The sequence below is a fragment of the Takifugu flavidus genome, chromosome 3 (genome assembly GCF_003711565.1).
Source record: "Takifugu flavidus isolate HTHZ2018 chromosome 3, ASM371156v2, whole genome shotgun sequence".
Taxonomy (NCBI): Eukaryota; Metazoa; Chordata; class Actinopteri; order Tetraodontiformes; family Tetraodontidae; genus Takifugu; species Takifugu flavidus.
The window spans coordinates 13,820,455-13,838,677 of NC_079522.1; the positions used below are offsets into that span (position 1 = coordinate 13,820,455).

The window sequence follows — 18,223 nt, forward strand, 5'->3', positions numbered from 1 at the left end:
CAGCTGCCAAGCATATTGAATTCATCTCACTGATGTTAAAATTGGTTTCAAGTGTTTTAATTTATCTGCACATTTTCTAGATGGCTTGCATATTAGATATCATACAGGAACCAACGGTCTGCTGCTCTGTTGATGTGCTGTTTGGACTGTCCTCATTATGATTTTTGCTCATATATCCTGTGTTTTTATTGGACTTGAAGGGAGCAGCCTAGGGTTAAACAGGGGGTTTCTGTCCTGTTTTCTGTCTGTAAAGACAGCTCTCAGGGTTCAGGTGACATCTGGTGGGAGCTGAGTGATGTAATGACATCAGAGTGCACAAAACAAATGAGCTCAGTTGTGCAGTCAGCGCGTGTGTGCTTGTGATTATACAGGAACTAAACTAAACATCAGATCACAATCTAATCTGATTGGGAATCTACTAATACATCGTAAGACTTAAACATTCATACTTCTCACCTGATAGGCAGCGTCTGGTTGCTATGGCGATGCCATACAGGTGTGAGCGCTGGTCAGGCAAGAATTCATCCGTGATCTGGCTACTTTCTTTGTTGACTACGATGACTCCATCCCTGTGAAGCAGCGCACAGTTCAATGAGGTGATCAAGACGGGGGCACGTCAGAAGGATGAACAAGCATGGCTACCTCCTCCAGTCAGTGTAATAGAAGTGGTTCCTGTAGTAGACCATGTTGAATGGGTAGTTGAGGGTGGGATGGATCACCCTCCGTCCTGTCCCGTCCGGAAATACGCACTCTAAACGCTTCGTACCTAATTAACCGAAGATAGGAAACACAGTCGTCCTCTTTTAAACATCTGCACAGTTGTGAGTCTAACTGACTGTGAGAGAAGACCTCGTGCGTACCTGCATCTGCCCAGCACACCTGTCCTGAAGACGCGTCATAGGTGAGAGCGTTGGGCAAACCGATACCATCAGATACCACCACCCTTCGGTTCTGACCGTCCACTGTCGAACTCTCGATCTTTGGAGCCTCTCGGTTCCAGTCGGTCCAGTACAGAGTGCTGGAGGGAGAACCATTGAGGGGTTAAGATGCCATGGATTTGCGGGGAGTCTGTTTTTCATATGAACATGATTTCAGATGGCAAACCACACACATCTGGTTGCAAGAGGAAAAGCTCCAGGGAACAGCTGTCTCGTGCTGATGAGGTCACGGTCAGGTTACTCTGAGCAACATGCAACCTTTGACCCCAGCAGGTTCAATTTCATCTGAGCACTTCAGCGGATGCTAATAACATACCTCGAATACACAACATTCCTTCATATTTCGGACAAGTAGATTTCTCATGAAATCATATTTTGTTATAAGATCTTCGGGCTTCGGGCTGTGTATGGGGGGGGATTCCACTGGGAATGGCAGGAAACTTACACCACATGAGCAATCAGTTCAACACACATGCATGAGTATATGTGTGTACTTAAATCAGCATTTTGAACCTGATGCTGGTGTGTAGCTCATCATTTCACCATGTCTGCAGTTGTTTTTTAGTCTTTCTGTGTGTGTGTGGGGGGGGGGGGGGTCACCCGTAAAGCCCAGAAACCAGAGAGCCCAATTTTAATCAGAAGTGTACTCATGTGAAGCAATAATTACCTTGAGGACTTTTTTTAAACACACACATGGACTTCAGTAAGAAAACAAACCACCAGTGAGAATGTGAAAACATATTTAAGTTTTACATTAGTTTAGGTTCTAACGACAATGTTTGATGATTTGTATAAACGACATTAACACATGTTGCACACACGGTTCATTAGTGATGAAAAGCAGATGTTATTCCTGGAAAGTACGTGTGTGTGCGTGCGTGTGTGTGCTTGTGTGCCTGTGTATATGTGTATGTTTATGTATATGTAAGATCTTTAAGATTAACAGCATCATGTCTTGGCACCAAGCACAGAAAGCACCACGGGCTCCTCAGGATTAACAAACATGGTTTATCGAAGCAAGACTTCGCACTCAGCGTTATGCTCATCAGTCAACCATGTCTAGAAAGCAGACTCAACAAGAACAGTTTAAAAAATAATTTGTAGTACACAAATTAATTTAAACCAGGCCTGGTTGACTCATAGTCCGTCTGAAGTTTGCCGTTTTGGATTTCATGGTGCCTGCAAACCACCTGTGTCCACTTTCAATATGACATCACTATGGTGGAAGCTCATATGCTTCAGTGCAGAACCTCAAAGAGGATACAATCTCAAACAGTGTGTGGGCAAGTGTTTTTTTCATGCACATGGTATTAGTATTAAGGACAGAACTGCTAATGGAATTACCCAGTGGAGGAGACAACTATGATGGCCCGCGGGTTCACCAGGTCCGTGTCAAACAGAGTCCTCCTCCCACTGCCGTCCAGGTTGGAGGTCTCGATCACGTCGGTGTTGGAGTCGACCCAGAACATAGCCCCACGGTGGGCATCCACTGCCAAACCCTCTGGACTGACCAGATCTACACAGCAAAACCAAGCCAACATTGAGCTTGGTCAAAACAACAACAGCTATTGTGAGGAGGGTTAGTGCGTGTCATTACTCGTGTTAATGAGTATCTCGGGCTCAGCTCCAGGTGCCATTGCTGCTCTGTTGATAGTTCGTGCAGACAAATCTGTCCAGTAGACATGGTTCTCTTTGCAGTCATAGGCTAATCCAACTACTATGGAACCCTGGATACACATCATAAAAGCAGATGATCCACATTGTTTTACTCCAGTGTGTGTTTATCACGTGTCTCTTACATGGAGAGTCAGCAGCGTCCTGGCCCTGGTTTCATCTAACCTAGTCCCATTGAGGGGCAATGCCCCGATTTTCTGTCCCTGAGCATACAGAAGTGTGACTTCAGCGTGTGGTGGTGGGGTCACGTCTGGGCGGGGCAATGGGCGCACAGTGGGCGGAGCAACTGAGGGAAGGCCTGGGACATGTTTGAACAGACAAAAAAGAACAGTGATTTTCAACATTTTGAACACACACACAGAGACTCACAGACATCCTCATCATCATCGTGTTGAAAGAACACTCACATGCAGGTTTGACAACATCATATGATCGGGTTCCGGAAATCTCTCGACCGTCCTGGTCCACACACCAGCAGTAAGTGGTCTCTCCGTAACACTGGACTGGGCTTCATAACAAACCACAAGCCATTTTAATGACAATCAATACTAAACTGCTGTTTTTCTGTGCGTGTGTAATGAGGTGTGTACCTGAACTGTCCATCTGGCTCACACTGAGGCAAGTATTGCTGGGGTTCTGGTTTTCCCCCATAGTGTTCAATCAAACTGGTCCTCCATCGCTCACACACACTTTCAGGGCGCTGGGTCGGGGGTACAGGGACTGAAAGGCACCCAATCACACTTAATGTTGTGAGAGATACTATTCTTAGAACACTTTCTGTCACCGTGAGAGCACTGCTGTTTATTGAACAGAATGGGGAGGCCTGTGTTTAAAGAAATACATATAGCAACACTGTTAAGGTCATAAAACCCTTTTAAACTCACTTTAACTCACTTTATAGGGAAAGCTTCAGAATGAAACCGCGAACCACTTTATGCTTTGTTGAATGTTTATATTCGCTGCACTTTTCACATTGCTCACTGTCTAAACTCAGAAGAAGACGTGGTCCACATATGAAAAGTGGATGAGAACAGACCAACTGCAGAGAGGGATCAGGAGGATAAAGAGACACACATGCTCATAGTTGACTGATGTCTCGCAGTAAGTTTTTCCACCAGGATTTACTGGAGTAGTAGTTGGTACAATGCAGATGTAGCATTCACTGCCATGAATCATTGAGTTTTACACCTTATTACTGTTTAACCACACATGACACACAGAATTAATGCCTCCTCTCGGGTGTCTTTCCCAGAAAATGGATCATGATTGTGAAATGCAGTGAGAGGATTGAAGTTGATGTAAAAAAGAACCAAACTATGTGTGAGAAACTATAATGAATCCCTGAAAAGTCGGTAGATTAAAAACCAACAACAATTAAGGAACAGAAAATGCTGTGACGCATTCATGAGATCCCAAATGACTGAGAAATAGGTCGTAAATATCTGGGGAAACTCTTTTGACATTGTCTTAGTGTTATTTTGTTTGGCAAGTGTGTTTGAGATGGTCATACCTGGAGGTTACAGAATGAACTCAGGAAATTAGTTTTAGCGGGACGGCAACGGAACAACTGCGAGTGCTCAATTGTTGCAACACTTTTCTTCCAACACAGCTGCCTTGTAATTATTAAATTCATTGTAGACATTGAGTTGCAACAAGTGCATTCTTGTTCCACAGCTCAAAGTGACTATTATTACTGACAGCTACATGAGAAGAATCGTATTGCTTTCAAGGTGTTTGCTACAGTAAAGTCCACTTCCACCAGCCTGTAAAGCTACTAATTACCATGCTTTAGTTTAATCTGTAAGGAAACAAAGTGTAATTTGTGGTTTTACAAGAGGCTGTGTGCCCGCTCGTTGTCCTTTTGTGTGCAGTGAGCTTTACAGGTGCTGGCAGGGACATACAGTATCTTTATTTTTAAGTCGAAGTAGGTTAGCTTCACCTTTGGGTGTCATCTCACCTGGTCTGTCACAGTCTACAGCTGGTGCTCCTGGAGGAGTCCTGGTTCCTGCTCTCTCCTGTCCATTACTGTCCACACACCAACAGTGTCCAGTGGAACTATGACACTGAAGCAAATATAAAAAATGTTTTTTTTTTAAAAACTTTGATCTGCTATTCTATACAACATACTGTTCATAAAACACGTCTTCTATAATGCATCAATTGTGTCATGACAGTTGCTGTGTCCCCACAGTTGGCCCTGATCTTACCTGTTTAGACGTGTACTGTCCATTAGCGTCACACTGAGGCACAAACACCCCAGGAACAGAAAAGCCCTCAGTCTGAACACTGTCTCTGTGCTGCTGACACTGAGTTTTAGGACGCTCTGGTTCATCTATGAGTTATTACCAAACAAGATAATCATGTAAACATCACTGTAGCAAAAGGGATCAAATTTCAATTCAGTCTTAATATTCAATGACTAATTCAATGTTCACAGTTTAATGATGTCCACTGTAGAGGTAAAAACACTTTAAAGGGGCTTTAAAAGGTGGACCAGGTAAATTGAATAGGTCTCTTCACCTGGGCTGTCACAGTCTTTCCTTTGTTCACCAGCTGATGTCCTGGTTCCTGCTCTCTCCCGTCCATTACTGTCCACACACCAACAGTGTCCAGTTGACCCGTGACACTGAAAATAAAAATAGAACAAAAAGATAAAGAAAAAAGAGAAGAATGCATATGTTTGCAGAAATTTCTCAGCCATACCTGCTGTGGTATGTACTGTCCATTATCATCACACTGGGGTCGGTAGGCTCCCAGTATGGGATATCCCTCTGGACTGGTGGTCTGAACACTGTCTCTGTGGTGCTGACAGTGAGTTTTAGGACGCTCTGGTTCATCTAATATAAAATACACATCAAAGAATATTAGTGATGAACAAACACCCCAAACAAGACGACAAAACAGTATATAATGTAAAATTATCTGAGGAAATTGAAATTTGAAGGATTTATTAGATTTATGTAAAAAGAAAAGATTTCTCTCACCTGGTCTGTCACAGTCTACAGCTGGTGCCCCAGGAGGAGTCCTGGTTCCTGCTCTCTCCTGTCCATTACTGTCCACACACCAACAGTGTCCAGTGGAACTATGACACTGAAGCAAATATAAAAAAATATTTGTTTTTTTTTAACTTTGATCTGCAATTCTATACAACATACTGTTGATAAAACAAACAGACATTCTCTATAATGCATCAATTGTGTCATGACAGTTGCTGTGTCCCCACAGTTGGCCCTGATCTTACCTGTTTAGACGTGTACTGTCCATTAGCGTCACACTGAGGCACAAACACCCCAGGAACAGAAAAGCCCTCAGTCTGAACACTGTCTCTGTGCTGCTGACACTGAGTTTTAGGACGCTCTGGTTCATCTATGAGTTATTACCAAACAAGATAATCATGTAACATCACTGTAGCAAAAGGGATCAATTTAATTCAGTCTTAATATTCATGACTAATTCCATGTTCACAGTTTAATGATGTCCACTGAGAGGTAAAAACCTTTAAAGGGGCTTTAAAAGGTGGACCAGGTAAATTGAATAGGTCTCTTCACCTGGGCTGTCACAGTCTTTCTTTGTTCACCAGCTGATGTCCTGGTTCCTGCTCTCTCCGTCCATTACTGTCCACACACCAACAGTGTCCAGTGGACCCGTGACACTGAAAATAAAAATAGAACAAAAGATAAAGAAAAAAGAGAAGAATGCATATGTTTGCAGAAATTTCTCAGCCACACTGCTGTGGTATGTACTGTCCATTATCATCACACTGGGGTCGGTAGGCTCCAGTATGGGATATCCTCTGGCTGGTGGTCTGAACACTCTCTGTGGTGCTGACAGTGAGTTTTAGGACGCTCTGGTTCATCTAATAAAATACACATCAAAGAATATTAGCAATGAAAAAATTACATAAACAAGAAGACATAACAGTATTTAAGACCATCTGATGAAAGAATCACTGAAATAATTTGCAAAGAAAAGATTCTCTTCTCACCTGGGCTGTCACAGTCTTTCCTTTGTTCACCAGCTGATGTCCTGGTTCCTGCTCTCTCCCGTCCATTACTGTCCACACACCAACAGTGTCCAGTGGAGCCATGACACTGAAGGATCAATCACAAAACATCATGCATACAATTCTTTTAATTGTAATCTAGTCAACACCATCAACTGTAAGACTGTTGAGATATGTTAACCTGTTCTGGGGTGTACTCTCCATTATCATCACACTGGGGTCGGTAGACTCCCAGTATGGGATATCCCTCTGGACTGGTGGTCTGAACACTGTCTCTGTGGTGCTGACAGTGAGTTTTAGGACGCTCTGGTTCATGTGGAGACAAGTAAAATGTTTGCATGAGTCACTGAAAAACACAGATGTTGGACACAGACCTGGCTGGTGGGGACTGCAGATTGTCTGGTTTAACTGTCCCAACATGACCCTGAAACCTCATCATTTTCTTGATGATATTGTTATTGGTGAAAGAATCCTGAATCTGCATATACATGATATAAGGTGTCTTTATTGATCAAATGAAGCACTCTGTTGTGTAATATATTAACTCTGATGATGCAACATCTCTGTAATTGTACTGTGACTCCTATACTGACTCTTACTTTAATATGCTGCCTAAAATCCTTCTAGTATGGACCAAGTAAAGTTCACGGTCTGCCATTTAAATCTGCTTTTTCACAGACTTTTCAAATCAACTAACAACTGCAAAATATAAATATTTCAGATGACCTTGTAAAACAGTCTCTTCCTCCTCTTCCACTCATCCTGCCGAATGTTTGTATCTAACTCATTAAACTGTCATCCTGCTTCTCCTTCATGCCTCCCGCTCTTAGTCTGATTATTAACACCACCAAACACAGCAGGCTCACCTGGTCTGTCACAGTCTACAGTTGGTGCTCCAGGAGGAGTCCTGGTTCCTGCTCTCTCCTGTCCATTACTGTCCACACACCAACAGCGTCCAGTGGAACTATGACACTAACATAAAATGAAGGAAATGCAAAATCAGCCTAATATGTCTGTTTGTAAATGTTAAATCTCAAAAGCAGGTAGTATTTCTGTGTGTGATGATATGTCCATGCTAACCTGCTGTGGTAGGTACTGTCCATTTGCATCGCATTGAGGCACATAAGATCCCAACACAGGATATGTGTCAGAGCCCCTAGTCTGTGTTCTCTCACGATGGTCTTCGCACAAAGTTTTAGGACGCTCTGGCTCATCTGGAACTCATTTGAACACACACAATTTGTTTCTTGTGAATTTAAGTGGTGGGTTGTGGTGACGTCATCTAAAACTTGCATCATAGGTGGTGAGTCATGCTAATGCCTCTGCTCCTGTCACTTGACCCTCGTCATGATTTATTAAAGGAGGCAAATCTAAAATGGAACTGCGTGTGTTTTACCTCGACATACATATAATTATGATCAATTATCCATGTTCTGCAGTCGTCACACAACCACTTTCATGCCTGGCATTTGTCGAACATTTTCAAGTCCAGTACAGTACTTGACTCTGCTAAGCACATGCACGTTCTTATCATGTCCTGTATAAACTGTGATAAGATCCGCTGCATGGCTGGACTCCATTTTCACCAAGCTCTATAACTTATTATGACTTCTGGAAAATGTTTGGAAGGTAACCTCAAGAAGGAATGGAATCCCTCTGGAGTACACTGCATTGCTGTAACCTGAAGCACAGAGTATCAGATACACAGAGGTCTCTGCACATTCATCTTAATTTCTCTCACCTGGTCTGTCACAGTCTACAGTTGGTGCTCCAGGAGGAGTCCTGGTTCCTGCTCTCTCCTGTCCATTACTGTCCACACACCAACAGTGTCCAGTGGAGCCATGACACTGGAAATGAGAATAAAGTTAGGACAGATTGAGAAATCTGTGTCTACACAGTTAGCCCTGACTTTACCTGTTTAGATGTGTACTGTCCATTAGCGTCACACTGGGGTACGTAGACTCCCAGTATGGGATATCCCTCTGGACTGGTGGTCTGAACACTGTCTCTGTGGTGCTGACAGTGAGTTTTAGGACGCTCTGGTTCATCTAATATAAAATACACATCAAAGAATATTGGTGAAGAACAAATACATAAACAAGAGGACACAACAGTATTTAAAAACATCTGATAACACTAAAATTTTCTAAGATTCTCTTCTCACCTGGGCTGTCACAGTCTTTCCTTTGTTCACCAGCTGATGTCCTGGTTCCTGCTCTCTCCCGTCCATTACTGTCCACACACCAACAGTGTCCAGTGGAGCCATGACACTGAAAATATAAAGATCACAAAAAATAAAGAAAAAACAAGAAGAATGCATATGATTGGAGGAATCTCTCAGCCATACCTGCTGTGGTATGTACTGTCCATTATCATCACACTGGGGTCGGTAGGCTCCCAGTATGGGATATCCCTCTGGACTGGTGGTCTGAACACTGTCTCTGTGGTGCTGACAGTGAGTTTTAGGACGCTCTGGTTCATCTAATATAAAATACACATCAAAGAATGTTAGTGATGAACAAACGCCCCAAACAGGAGGACAAAATAGAATTTAATGTAAAAATATCTGAGGAAATTGAAATTTGAAGGATTTATTAGATTTATGTAAAAAGAAAAGATTCTCTTCTCACCTGGGCTGTCACAGTCTTTCCTTTGTTCACCAGCCGATGTCCTGGTTCCTGCTCTCTCCCGTCCATTACTGTCCACACACCAACAGTGTCCAGTGGAGCCATGACACTGAAGGATCAATCACAAAACATCATGCATACAATTCTTTTAATTGTAATCTAGTCAACACCATCAACTGTAAGACTGTTGAGATATGTTAACCTGTCTGGGGTGTACTCTCCATTATCATCACACTGGGGTCGGTAGGCTCCCGGTATGGGATATCCCTCTGGACTGGTGGTCTGAACACTGTCTCTGTGGTGCTGACAGTGAGTTTTAGGACGCTCTGGTTCATCTGATATAAAATACGCATTATAGAATATTGGTGAAGAACAAATACATAAACAAGAGGACACAACAGTATTTAAGACCATCTAAAATTTGAAAGAATCACTGAAATAATTTGAAAAGAAAAGATTCTCTTCTCACCTGGGCTGTCACAGTCTTTCCTTTGTTCACCAGCTGATGTTCTGGTTCCTGCTCTCTCCCGTCCATTACTGTCCACACACCAACAGTGTCCAGTTGACCCGTGACACTGAAAATAAAAATAGAACAAAAAAATAAAGAAAAAAGAGAAGAATGCATATGTTTGCAGAAATTTCTCAGCCATACCTGCTGTGGTATGTACTGTCCATTATCATCACACTGGGGTCGGTAGGCTCCCAGTATGGGATATCCCTCTGGACTGGTGGTCTGAACACTGTCTCTGTGGTGCTGACAGTGAGTTTTAGGACGCTCTGGTTCATCTAATATAAAATACACATCAAAGAATATTAGTGATGAACAAACACCCCAAACAAGACGACAAAACAGTATATAATGTAAAATTATCTGAGGAAATTGAAATTTGAAGGATTTATTAGATTTATGTAAAAAGAAAAGATTTCTCTCACCTGGTCTGTCACAGTCTACAGCTGGTGCCCCAGGAGGAGTCCTGGTTCCTGCTCTCTCCTGTCCATTACTGTCCACACACCAACAGTGTCCAGTGGAACTATGACACTGAAGCAAATATAAAAAATGTTTTTTTTAAAAAACTTTGATCTGCAATTCTATACAACATACTGTTGATAAAACACAGACATCTCTATAATGCATCAATTGTGTCATGACAGTTGCTGTGTCCCCACAGTTGGCCCTGATCTTACCTGTTTAGACGTGTACTGTCCATTAGCGTCACACTGAGGCACAAACACCCCAGGAACAGAAAAGCCCTCAGTCTGAACACTGTCTCTGTGCTGCTGACACTGAGTTTTAGGACGCTCTGGTTCATCTATGAGTTATTACCAAACAAGATAATCATGTAAACATCACTGTAGCAAAAGGGATCAAATTTCAATTCAGTCTTAATATTCAATGACTAATTCAATGTTCACAGTTTAATGATGTCCACTGTAGAGGTAAAAACACTTTAAAGGGGCTTTAAAAGGTGGACCAGGTAAATTGAATAGGTCTCTTCACCTGGGCTGTCACAGTCTTTCCTTTGTTCACCAGCTGATGTTCTGGTTCCTGCTCTCTCCTCGTCCATTACTGTCCACACACCAACAGTGTCCAGTTGACCCGTGACACTGAAAATAAAAATAGAACAAAAAAATAAAGAAAAAAGAGAAGAATGCATATGTTTGCAGAAATCTCTCAGCCATACCTGCTGTGGTATGTACTGTCCATTATCATCACACTGGGGTCGGTAGGCTCCCAGTATGGGATATCCCTCTGGACTGGTGGTCTGAACACTGTCTCTGTGGTGCTGACAGTGAGTTTTAGGACGCTCTGGTTCATCTAATATAAAATACACATCAAAGAATATTAGCAATGAAAAAATTACATAAACAAGAAGACATAACAGTATTTAAGACCATCTGATGAAAGAATCACTGAAATAATTTGCAAAGAAAAGATTCTCTTCTCACCTGGGCTGTCACAGTCTTTCCTTTGTTCACCAGCTGATGTCCTGGTTCCTGCTCTCTCCCGTCCATTACTGTCCACACCCAACAGTGTCCAGTGGAGCCATGACACTGAAGGATCAATCACAAAACATCATGCATACAATTCTTTTAATTGTAATCTAGTCAACACCATCAACTGTAAGACTGTTGAGATATGTTAACCTGTTCTGGGGTGTACTCTCCATTATCATCACACTGGGGTAGGTAGACTCCCAGTATGGGATATCCCTCTGGACTGGTGGTCTGAACATTGTCTCTGTGGTGCTGCACAGTGAGTTTTAGGACGCTCTGGTTCATCTAATATAAAATACACACATCAAGAATATTAGTGATGAACAAACACCCCAAACAAGACGACAAAACAGTATATAATGTAAAATTATCTGAGGAAATTGAAATTTGAAGGATTTATTAGATTTATGTTAAAAGAAAAGATTTCTCTCACCTGGTCTGTCACAGTCTACAGCTGGTGCCCCAGGAGGAGTCCTGGTTCCTGCTCTCTCCTGTCCATTACTGTCCACACACCAACAGTGTCCAGTGGAACTATGACACTGAAGCAAATATAAAAAATGTTTTTTTTAAAAAACTTTGATCTGCAATTCTATACAACATACTGTTGATAAAACAAACAGACATTCTCTATAATGCATCAATTGTGTCATGACAGTTGCTGTGTCCCCACAGTTGGCCCTGATCTTACCTGTTTAGATGTGTACTGTCCATTAGCGTCACACTGAGGCACAAACACCCCAGGAACAGAAAAGCCCTCAGTCTGAACACTGTCTCTGTGCTGCTGACACTGAGTTTTAGGACGCTCTGGTTCATCTATGAGTTATTACCAAACAAGATAATCATGTAAACATCACTGTAGCAAAAGGGATCAAATTAAATTCTGTCTTAATATTCAATGACTAATTCAATGTTCACAGTTTAATGATGTCCACTGTAGAGGTAAAAACACTTTAAAGGGGCTTTAAAAGGTGGACCAGGTAAATTGAATAGGTCTCTTCACCTGGGCTGTCACAGTCTTTCCTTTGTTCACCAGCTGATGTCCTGGTTCCTGCTCTCTCCCGTCCATTACTGTCCACACACCAACAGTGTCCAGTTGACCCGTGACACTGAAAATAAAATAAACAAAAAAATAAAGAAAAAAAAGAGAAGAATGCATATGTTTGCAGAAATTTCTCAGCCATACCTGCTGTGGTATGTACTGTCCATTATCATCACACTGGGGTAGGTAGACTCCCAGTATGGGATATCCCTCTGGACTGGTGGTCTGAACACTGTCTCTGTGGTGCTGACAGTGAGTTTTAGGACGCTCTGGTTCATCTGGTCGAGAAAGAAAAACCCGATTATTCCAAATTGCATTATTCATTTAGGTCTGTAATAATTTCAGCCTTCTAGAATTACAAATTGTTTTTATATCGGCGCACTGTGTTTTTGCAAATGAACATTTGATGTTCAAATGGTCTTTCAAGACAAATACAGTCCTGTAAGCCTGGGTTGATGCATACCAGACCCCCTTCTACAGGTGTAAAATCTAAAATATAACAGTGAAGCACAGGCACCATAAGCCATCAAAACTTCGGGTGGTCCGAAGGACGAACAGAAGCAGCAGTCTTTTTATGGTTATGTGTATGCGTGCTCTATACCTGGTCTGTCACAGTCTGTGGGTGGTGCTCCGGGCGCAGTCCTGGTTCCTGCTCTCTCCTGTCCATTACTGTCCACACACCAGCAATGGCCAGTGGAGCCATGACACTGGAAAAATATGCTTTCATTAATTAATTATAGATTTTATTTCATACGTAGATGGAGGAATAATTGATTTTAATTTGCCATCTGATTTCTAGCCAGTTCATACAGACCTGCAGGGGTATGTACTGTCCATTAGTATCACACTGGGGTCGGTAGGCTCCCAGTATGGGATATCCCTCTGGACTGGTGGTCTGAACACTGTCTCTGTGGTGCTGACAGTGAGTTTTGGGACGCTCTGGTTCATCTGCAGAAAACATACACAACAATATATCTCGGTAGACAGGTATGTAAACTGCAGGGCATCAGTACTGGTGTTATTCCAATGTTTACTTTCAGTCTGTTTGATAAATTCTCTTCAGAGCATGGGTGCAAACAGACAGGCGATACTTTATCACTACCACCCAGTATCAGCTAGGTCAGCTTCTACGATGGTGTCTCTCCAGAGCTGAGAGTCTCGTCCAACACACATCAAAATTAAATCAAAATGAATCCTCACCTGCTTTGTCGCAGTCTACAGTTGATGTCCCAGGCGCTGCCCTGGTTCCTTCTCGTTCTTGTCCTCTACTGTCCACACACCAACAATATCCAGAGGAACCATGACACTGAAATTAAAAAATGCCCTTTAATATTAAATTACTCGATATTTTCCTGGAGTGAACTAAATACCAACCTGTAAAGGTCTATAAAGTCCATTATCATCACACTGGGGTATGTAGACTCCCAGTATGGGATATCCCTCTGGACTGGTGGTCTGAACACTGTCTCTGTGGTGCTGACAGAGAGTTTTAGGACGCTCTGGTTCATCTGTAAAATTAAAAAAAGAACCAAGTGAAAGCAAAATGGCACTTGAAACTTGACATGCAGGAAATATGATTTAAAAAAAATACAATTTGATTGGATGTGAACTCTATTTACATTTTGTCCCTTACCTGGATTGTCACAATTGGTGGGTGTTGTACCAGGTGGTGTTCGTGTTCCAGCCTGTTCCTGTCCATTACTGTCCACACACCAGCAGTGTCCAGTAGAACCGTGACACTGCAGTGACAGACATATATAACAACCACTATTAGTGTAAGAAAATAATGGTAATCCCATGTTATTCATTGTATATATTTATTTATGTATATATTTTATTTATCAAACCTGCAAACGTATGTACTGGCCATTAACATCACACTGTGGGACATATGCTCCAACAATAGGAAGTCCCTCTAGACTGGTGGTCTGAACACTGTCCCTGTGGTGTTCGCAGAGGGTTTTAGGATGCTCTGGTAGCACTGGTGAGAAAGATTCACTATTAAATAGACAGCTTTGACAGTCTTTCTGAGTGTTTGTATATTTATTCTTGCATATGTCACCTTCTGTGTAACAGTCAGTGGGTGCTGTGCCAGGCGGAGTCCTGGTTCCTGCTCGCTCCTGGCCTCTATTGTCCACACACCAACAGTGTCCAGTAGAACCGTGACACTGAAACCCATAAACACGTACATGTCATGTGGGGAAGCTCAGTCATCAGTCTGATGAAGCAAATATTTCAGGACCCACCTGTTGCGGTCTGTAGCTGCCGTCGGTGTCACACTGAGGGATGAAGGCTCCGAGATTTGGTGCGCCACCATGTTTCAGCCCACTCTGCAGACTGTCTCTGTGCTGTTCACACTGGCTCTTTGGGTGATCTGTAGATTTTTTGACAGCCATTTAATCTTTAATTCTTTTTCCATAACATCCACTATATTAATTATTTGTGCACATTTAACCTTAGTCAATTTAACTTTTATATAAAATATACTGCCCTCACTTTGACTCAAAGGGCCATATTACTGACCTGTAGGCTGAGAGCATAGCAAGCCATCACCATAAAAGCCAGGTTGGCACTGACAGTCAAAGGAACCAAGTCCATTGAGACATCTGGCATTGATGTGACATGGAGATGAACCGCATTCATCGATGTCTGACAAGAAAACAAATGTACAATCATCGTCTGTCAAAAATACCATAAGACTAAAATCAATTAAATACAGTAAAGTTGGCTGCAAACCATTAATAATTCAGTTAAGTGGCATCTAAGTGAAGTATGATTTCGAATAATGTCAAGGTCGTATGCCTTTATCTGTCAAGACTGGAGGTAGAGAGAATTTAAAGTTCATCAAAAGTTCATACAGATGGGTGAACAGAGACAACCTACACACACACACACACACACACACACACACACACACACACACACACACACACACACACACACACCAGCAGGACATCTCTCCTACACACATTCCAAAGCAAAACACACATTGTGTCATTGCTCCATTTGTATTTTTCCTTTCACCCTCCCTCTATCTCAGCTTCCACTTCTTACATTGGTTCCCACCCTTGTTCTCACGTCTGTTGCCCAACCTCCCATCACACTGTACTCCCTAGCAATTGCAGCTGTGCGGAACTGCTGTGGAAGAAATGTCCTGCCTGTGTATCGCCAAATACGAAGGTCTTTTCCAAAGATTCTGTTTGTTTTGGACCATACAGCACAACAGCACTTGTGTTGGTGAGCATATGTGGAGAATTACATGATTGCCTTAATTTATTCACCAAAGTGACATCACATTGACAATGATTGTTGATTTCTGTGATATTTATTTTAAATATATGACAGTGAGCTGTTTGACTGCCCAGATACATGCATGCTAAACGCTACCCCCTCATGAAAAAGGCCAAATAAACAATCTCTGCTCTTCCAAAAAAAGATTCAATGATCAATAATCTAATTTTGCACGACTTTTGAATTCATATGCGGCTGACCAACACCCCAGCTACATGGCTAACCCTACATGAGTGCTTCTTACCCACACATGTACGTCCATCGAAGCCAAACTCAAAGCCGCTCTGGCACTGGCAGCGATGGCTACCAGGTAGGTTGACACACTGAGAGTGAGCGCCACATGAAGTCAAGCTTTCAGCACACTCATCTATGTCTGCAGTGGGTGAAAAAGAAAAGAAAGTGAGTTTTTATATGAACCCATATGGCTGTAAACATGGAATCCCCTTGCCATGTGTGAGTGTAAAAACTGTAATTAGGGACCATTACTGATACTTTTATATACACTGCCAACACATTGTGTTTGTTTGGGTTATTATAACACACGTCTCCACACCTGGACTATGTCCTGCTTTCTTAAATCTACTGCAAATGACGGGGAAAAACACCAGCAGAAATTGGTGGCCTATCATGGGAATAGAGGTGGAGCCTGGGGCTTTTTCTAGTGCTTTTAGCAGGATAGACAGACCTGCTGCTGGGCTAATGACAGGCCAGGCATCAGCTTGAAAGACTGCAAGTCCTTATTAAGTGTAGAATTAACTGTGGGAGGGAGTGAGGAGATGAGAAGCAGATAGGAAGATGGTGATGGAGCACAGATGCATCGCCTTCAACTGTCTTTAATTTTGTCTCTGAGTGGTGGTGGGAGAATGACCAGTGAGGTACGCACAACACCCAAAAGCGCTTTGGGACATAAGCCATCAAAACAGGCTAAATACCAGATATCAAGAATTATTCAGCAGGACTCTGTACCGTAACAGTTATGTCCATCTCCTCTGTAACCAGTGGCACACTGGCACTGGAAGTCCTGGCCCTCCAGTGGGATACATTGAGCTGTGGTGTCACAGTCATGGTTTCCAGCATAGCAGGGGTTGATCAGCTCTGGCCTAGTGGATTCAACTACAGATGGGAGGAGAAACAAAAACACAACAATGTAAAAACTGGAGGTGGAGAAACATGTTTGTCATCTTATAACCATTCTTCTGCATTATCTTGCCCGCATGTTTTGCCTTTTTGTAATCTTCTAACATTTTGAAACCTTTGTAACCTTATGATACTGTATGTTGATACTCATGAAGCAGCTCTGAAAGGAGCTCCACCAGAAAACACTGGTGATGCTTTTTGCTCTGTTCTCCTCCCCACACGCTGAAGCATCTTTGACCAAAACACTACACCACAAATTTCTTCAGCACCTCCAATCGCATCGAGCTACATATTTGTACCTAAGAAATATGTGTGAGGTATAAAGTAAAAATAAATTTAAATCCTCATAAATGACAAAAATGCATGGACCTAAAATGGGACTATTTGCAAAAACTGACACTTTATGTCAGTCTGTCACTTTAATATGAGTTGTAATAGTAAAACTGTTTTATCCTAGAAACTATGTGACATGTGTGTCCAGAGAATTATCAAGCAATACAATACTGTTACACATCTGCTACACACTGCCAGTGTCTTGAACTGACACAAGCTAAAATATATTATTATTAAGCAACCAAAGTCCAATGATTATAGCAATAATTACAGTGTAATTGCACACGCGTGTGTGTGTGATTGAGATGGGGATGAATAAGCAGATGTGTGTTTATGGTACATTACATTTTAAGCCTTGCACAAATTAATTAGGAATAAATGACAAACAAAAAAATGCAATCTGTATAGACTGGTCTTCATTTTTCATTGTGTGCTTTAAATATGGCTTTAAGGTGCTAAATAAAGAGTTTGAAAGGTAACCTGCATTATTTAATACCTGTACATAAACACCAATTTAACCTTAAAAGCATAATAAATTCATTTTAAAGAGAGTTTTAGCATCTGTTTGGTTTCCATTCAGGGTAGGAGGAGATCATCATGGTCATAAACAACACACACGTCCATACAATAACAAGGAAACCACCTAAAAGAACATCAAAAGATTAGATCACCAGCACTTGGTTTTAATTATGTTGAGGTTTTTTATTCAAAGTCAGAAGCATTATTCCACATAAACAAACACAAACACTGATTCTGACTTTTAGAGAGATGAGAGGGTGAGTTACCTACCTGGTGGCTTTATGCCGATCTGTTCAGCAGATCTGAAGGAAATGTAACATCAGGAAGGGCTGATGTATTGTTTGTTGATGCCATTTATTATGGTTAATGGCTGTGGAGGCTCCTTCAAACTCTCTTCTGCCAACAACCACAATGAAATGAATGTGGAGTCGGCAAATGTTCTGATCTCAACGCAAACGTTCTCGAATGAAATGATAGATATTGATATTTCAAAGTTTGTTTGAGAGTCCTCAAGCTGGACTACATCAATTTTAGACAGTGAGATGTTTTTGGACCCAGCTGCTAATTAAAAATATTGCAATTACTGGTGTGTAACCTTGCTTCAGTTCTAAGCAGGAGTTTTGATGCCTGCGAGTATCTTAGTGTCAAAAAGGTCCGGCTGAACTGA

General features: G+C 42.0%; 1 protein-coding gene across 21 annotated transcripts in view; it reads right to left on the minus strand.

Moving 5' to 3' along the window:
- The window catches only part of nid2a (nidogen 2a (osteonidogen)), a 35,398-nt gene that overhangs the window by 1,708 nt on the left and 15,467 nt on the right, over positions 1 to 18,223 (minus strand). For 3 of the 21 annotated variants that reach the window (XM_057026964.1, XM_057026961.1, XM_057026970.1), the window contains 41 exons: positions 16,534 to 16,680; positions 15,812 to 15,940; positions 14,800 to 14,925; positions 14,523 to 14,650; positions 14,339 to 14,444; positions 14,124 to 14,257; positions 13,910 to 14,015; positions 13,651 to 13,784; positions 13,477 to 13,582; positions 13,091 to 13,224; positions 12,878 to 12,983; positions 12,421 to 12,554; positions 12,238 to 12,343; positions 11,926 to 12,050; positions 11,671 to 11,776; positions 10,925 to 11,058; positions 10,176 to 10,281; positions 9,895 to 10,028; positions 9,246 to 9,351; positions 8,963 to 9,096; positions 8,780 to 8,885; positions 8,530 to 8,663; positions 8,357 to 8,462; positions 7,696 to 7,829; positions 7,482 to 7,587; positions 6,797 to 6,921; positions 6,598 to 6,703; positions 5,854 to 5,978; positions 5,597 to 5,702; positions 5,316 to 5,449; positions 5,133 to 5,238; positions 4,820 to 4,944; positions 4,570 to 4,675; positions 3,203 to 3,332; positions 3,020 to 3,120; positions 2,738 to 2,910; positions 2,536 to 2,665; positions 2,283 to 2,454; positions 861 to 1,018; positions 643 to 766; positions 457 to 569 (listed from right to left, as the gene is read on the minus strand). In XM_057026964.1, coding sequence (XP_056882944.1) covers positions 457 to 569; positions 643 to 766; positions 861 to 1,018; positions 2,283 to 2,454; positions 2,536 to 2,665; positions 2,738 to 2,910; positions 3,020 to 3,120; positions 3,203 to 3,332; positions 4,570 to 4,675; positions 4,820 to 4,944; positions 5,133 to 5,238; positions 5,316 to 5,449; positions 5,597 to 5,702; positions 5,854 to 5,978; positions 6,598 to 6,703; positions 6,797 to 6,921; positions 7,482 to 7,587; positions 7,696 to 7,829; positions 8,357 to 8,462; positions 8,530 to 8,663; positions 8,780 to 8,885; positions 8,963 to 9,096; positions 9,246 to 9,351; positions 9,895 to 10,028; positions 10,176 to 10,281; positions 10,925 to 11,058; positions 11,671 to 11,776; positions 11,926 to 12,050; positions 12,238 to 12,343; positions 12,421 to 12,554; positions 12,878 to 12,983; positions 13,091 to 13,224; positions 13,477 to 13,582; positions 13,651 to 13,784; positions 13,910 to 14,015; positions 14,124 to 14,257; positions 14,339 to 14,444; positions 14,523 to 14,650; positions 14,800 to 14,925; positions 15,812 to 15,940; positions 16,534 to 16,680 — 5,061 coding nt within the window. Of the gene's footprint in view, positions 1 to 456; positions 570 to 642; positions 767 to 860; positions 1,019 to 2,282; positions 2,455 to 2,535; positions 2,666 to 2,737; positions 2,911 to 3,019; positions 3,121 to 3,202; positions 3,333 to 4,569; positions 4,676 to 4,819; positions 4,945 to 5,132; positions 5,239 to 5,315; positions 5,450 to 5,596; positions 5,703 to 5,853; positions 5,979 to 6,597; positions 6,704 to 6,796; positions 6,922 to 7,481; positions 7,588 to 7,695; positions 7,830 to 8,356; positions 8,463 to 8,529; positions 8,664 to 8,779; positions 8,886 to 8,962; positions 9,097 to 9,245; positions 9,352 to 9,711; positions 9,818 to 9,894; positions 10,029 to 10,175; positions 10,282 to 10,427; positions 10,553 to 10,740; positions 10,848 to 10,924; positions 11,059 to 11,189; positions 11,295 to 11,670; positions 11,777 to 11,925; positions 12,051 to 12,237; positions 12,344 to 12,420; positions 12,555 to 12,877; positions 12,984 to 13,090; positions 13,225 to 13,476; positions 13,583 to 13,650; positions 13,785 to 13,909; positions 14,016 to 14,123; positions 14,258 to 14,338; positions 14,445 to 14,522; positions 14,651 to 14,799; positions 14,926 to 15,811; positions 15,941 to 16,533; positions 16,681 to 18,223 lie in introns of all 21 variants that reach the window. The other 18 variants (XM_057026962.1, XM_057026963.1, XM_057026967.1 and 15 more) reach the window with 18 other exon arrangements.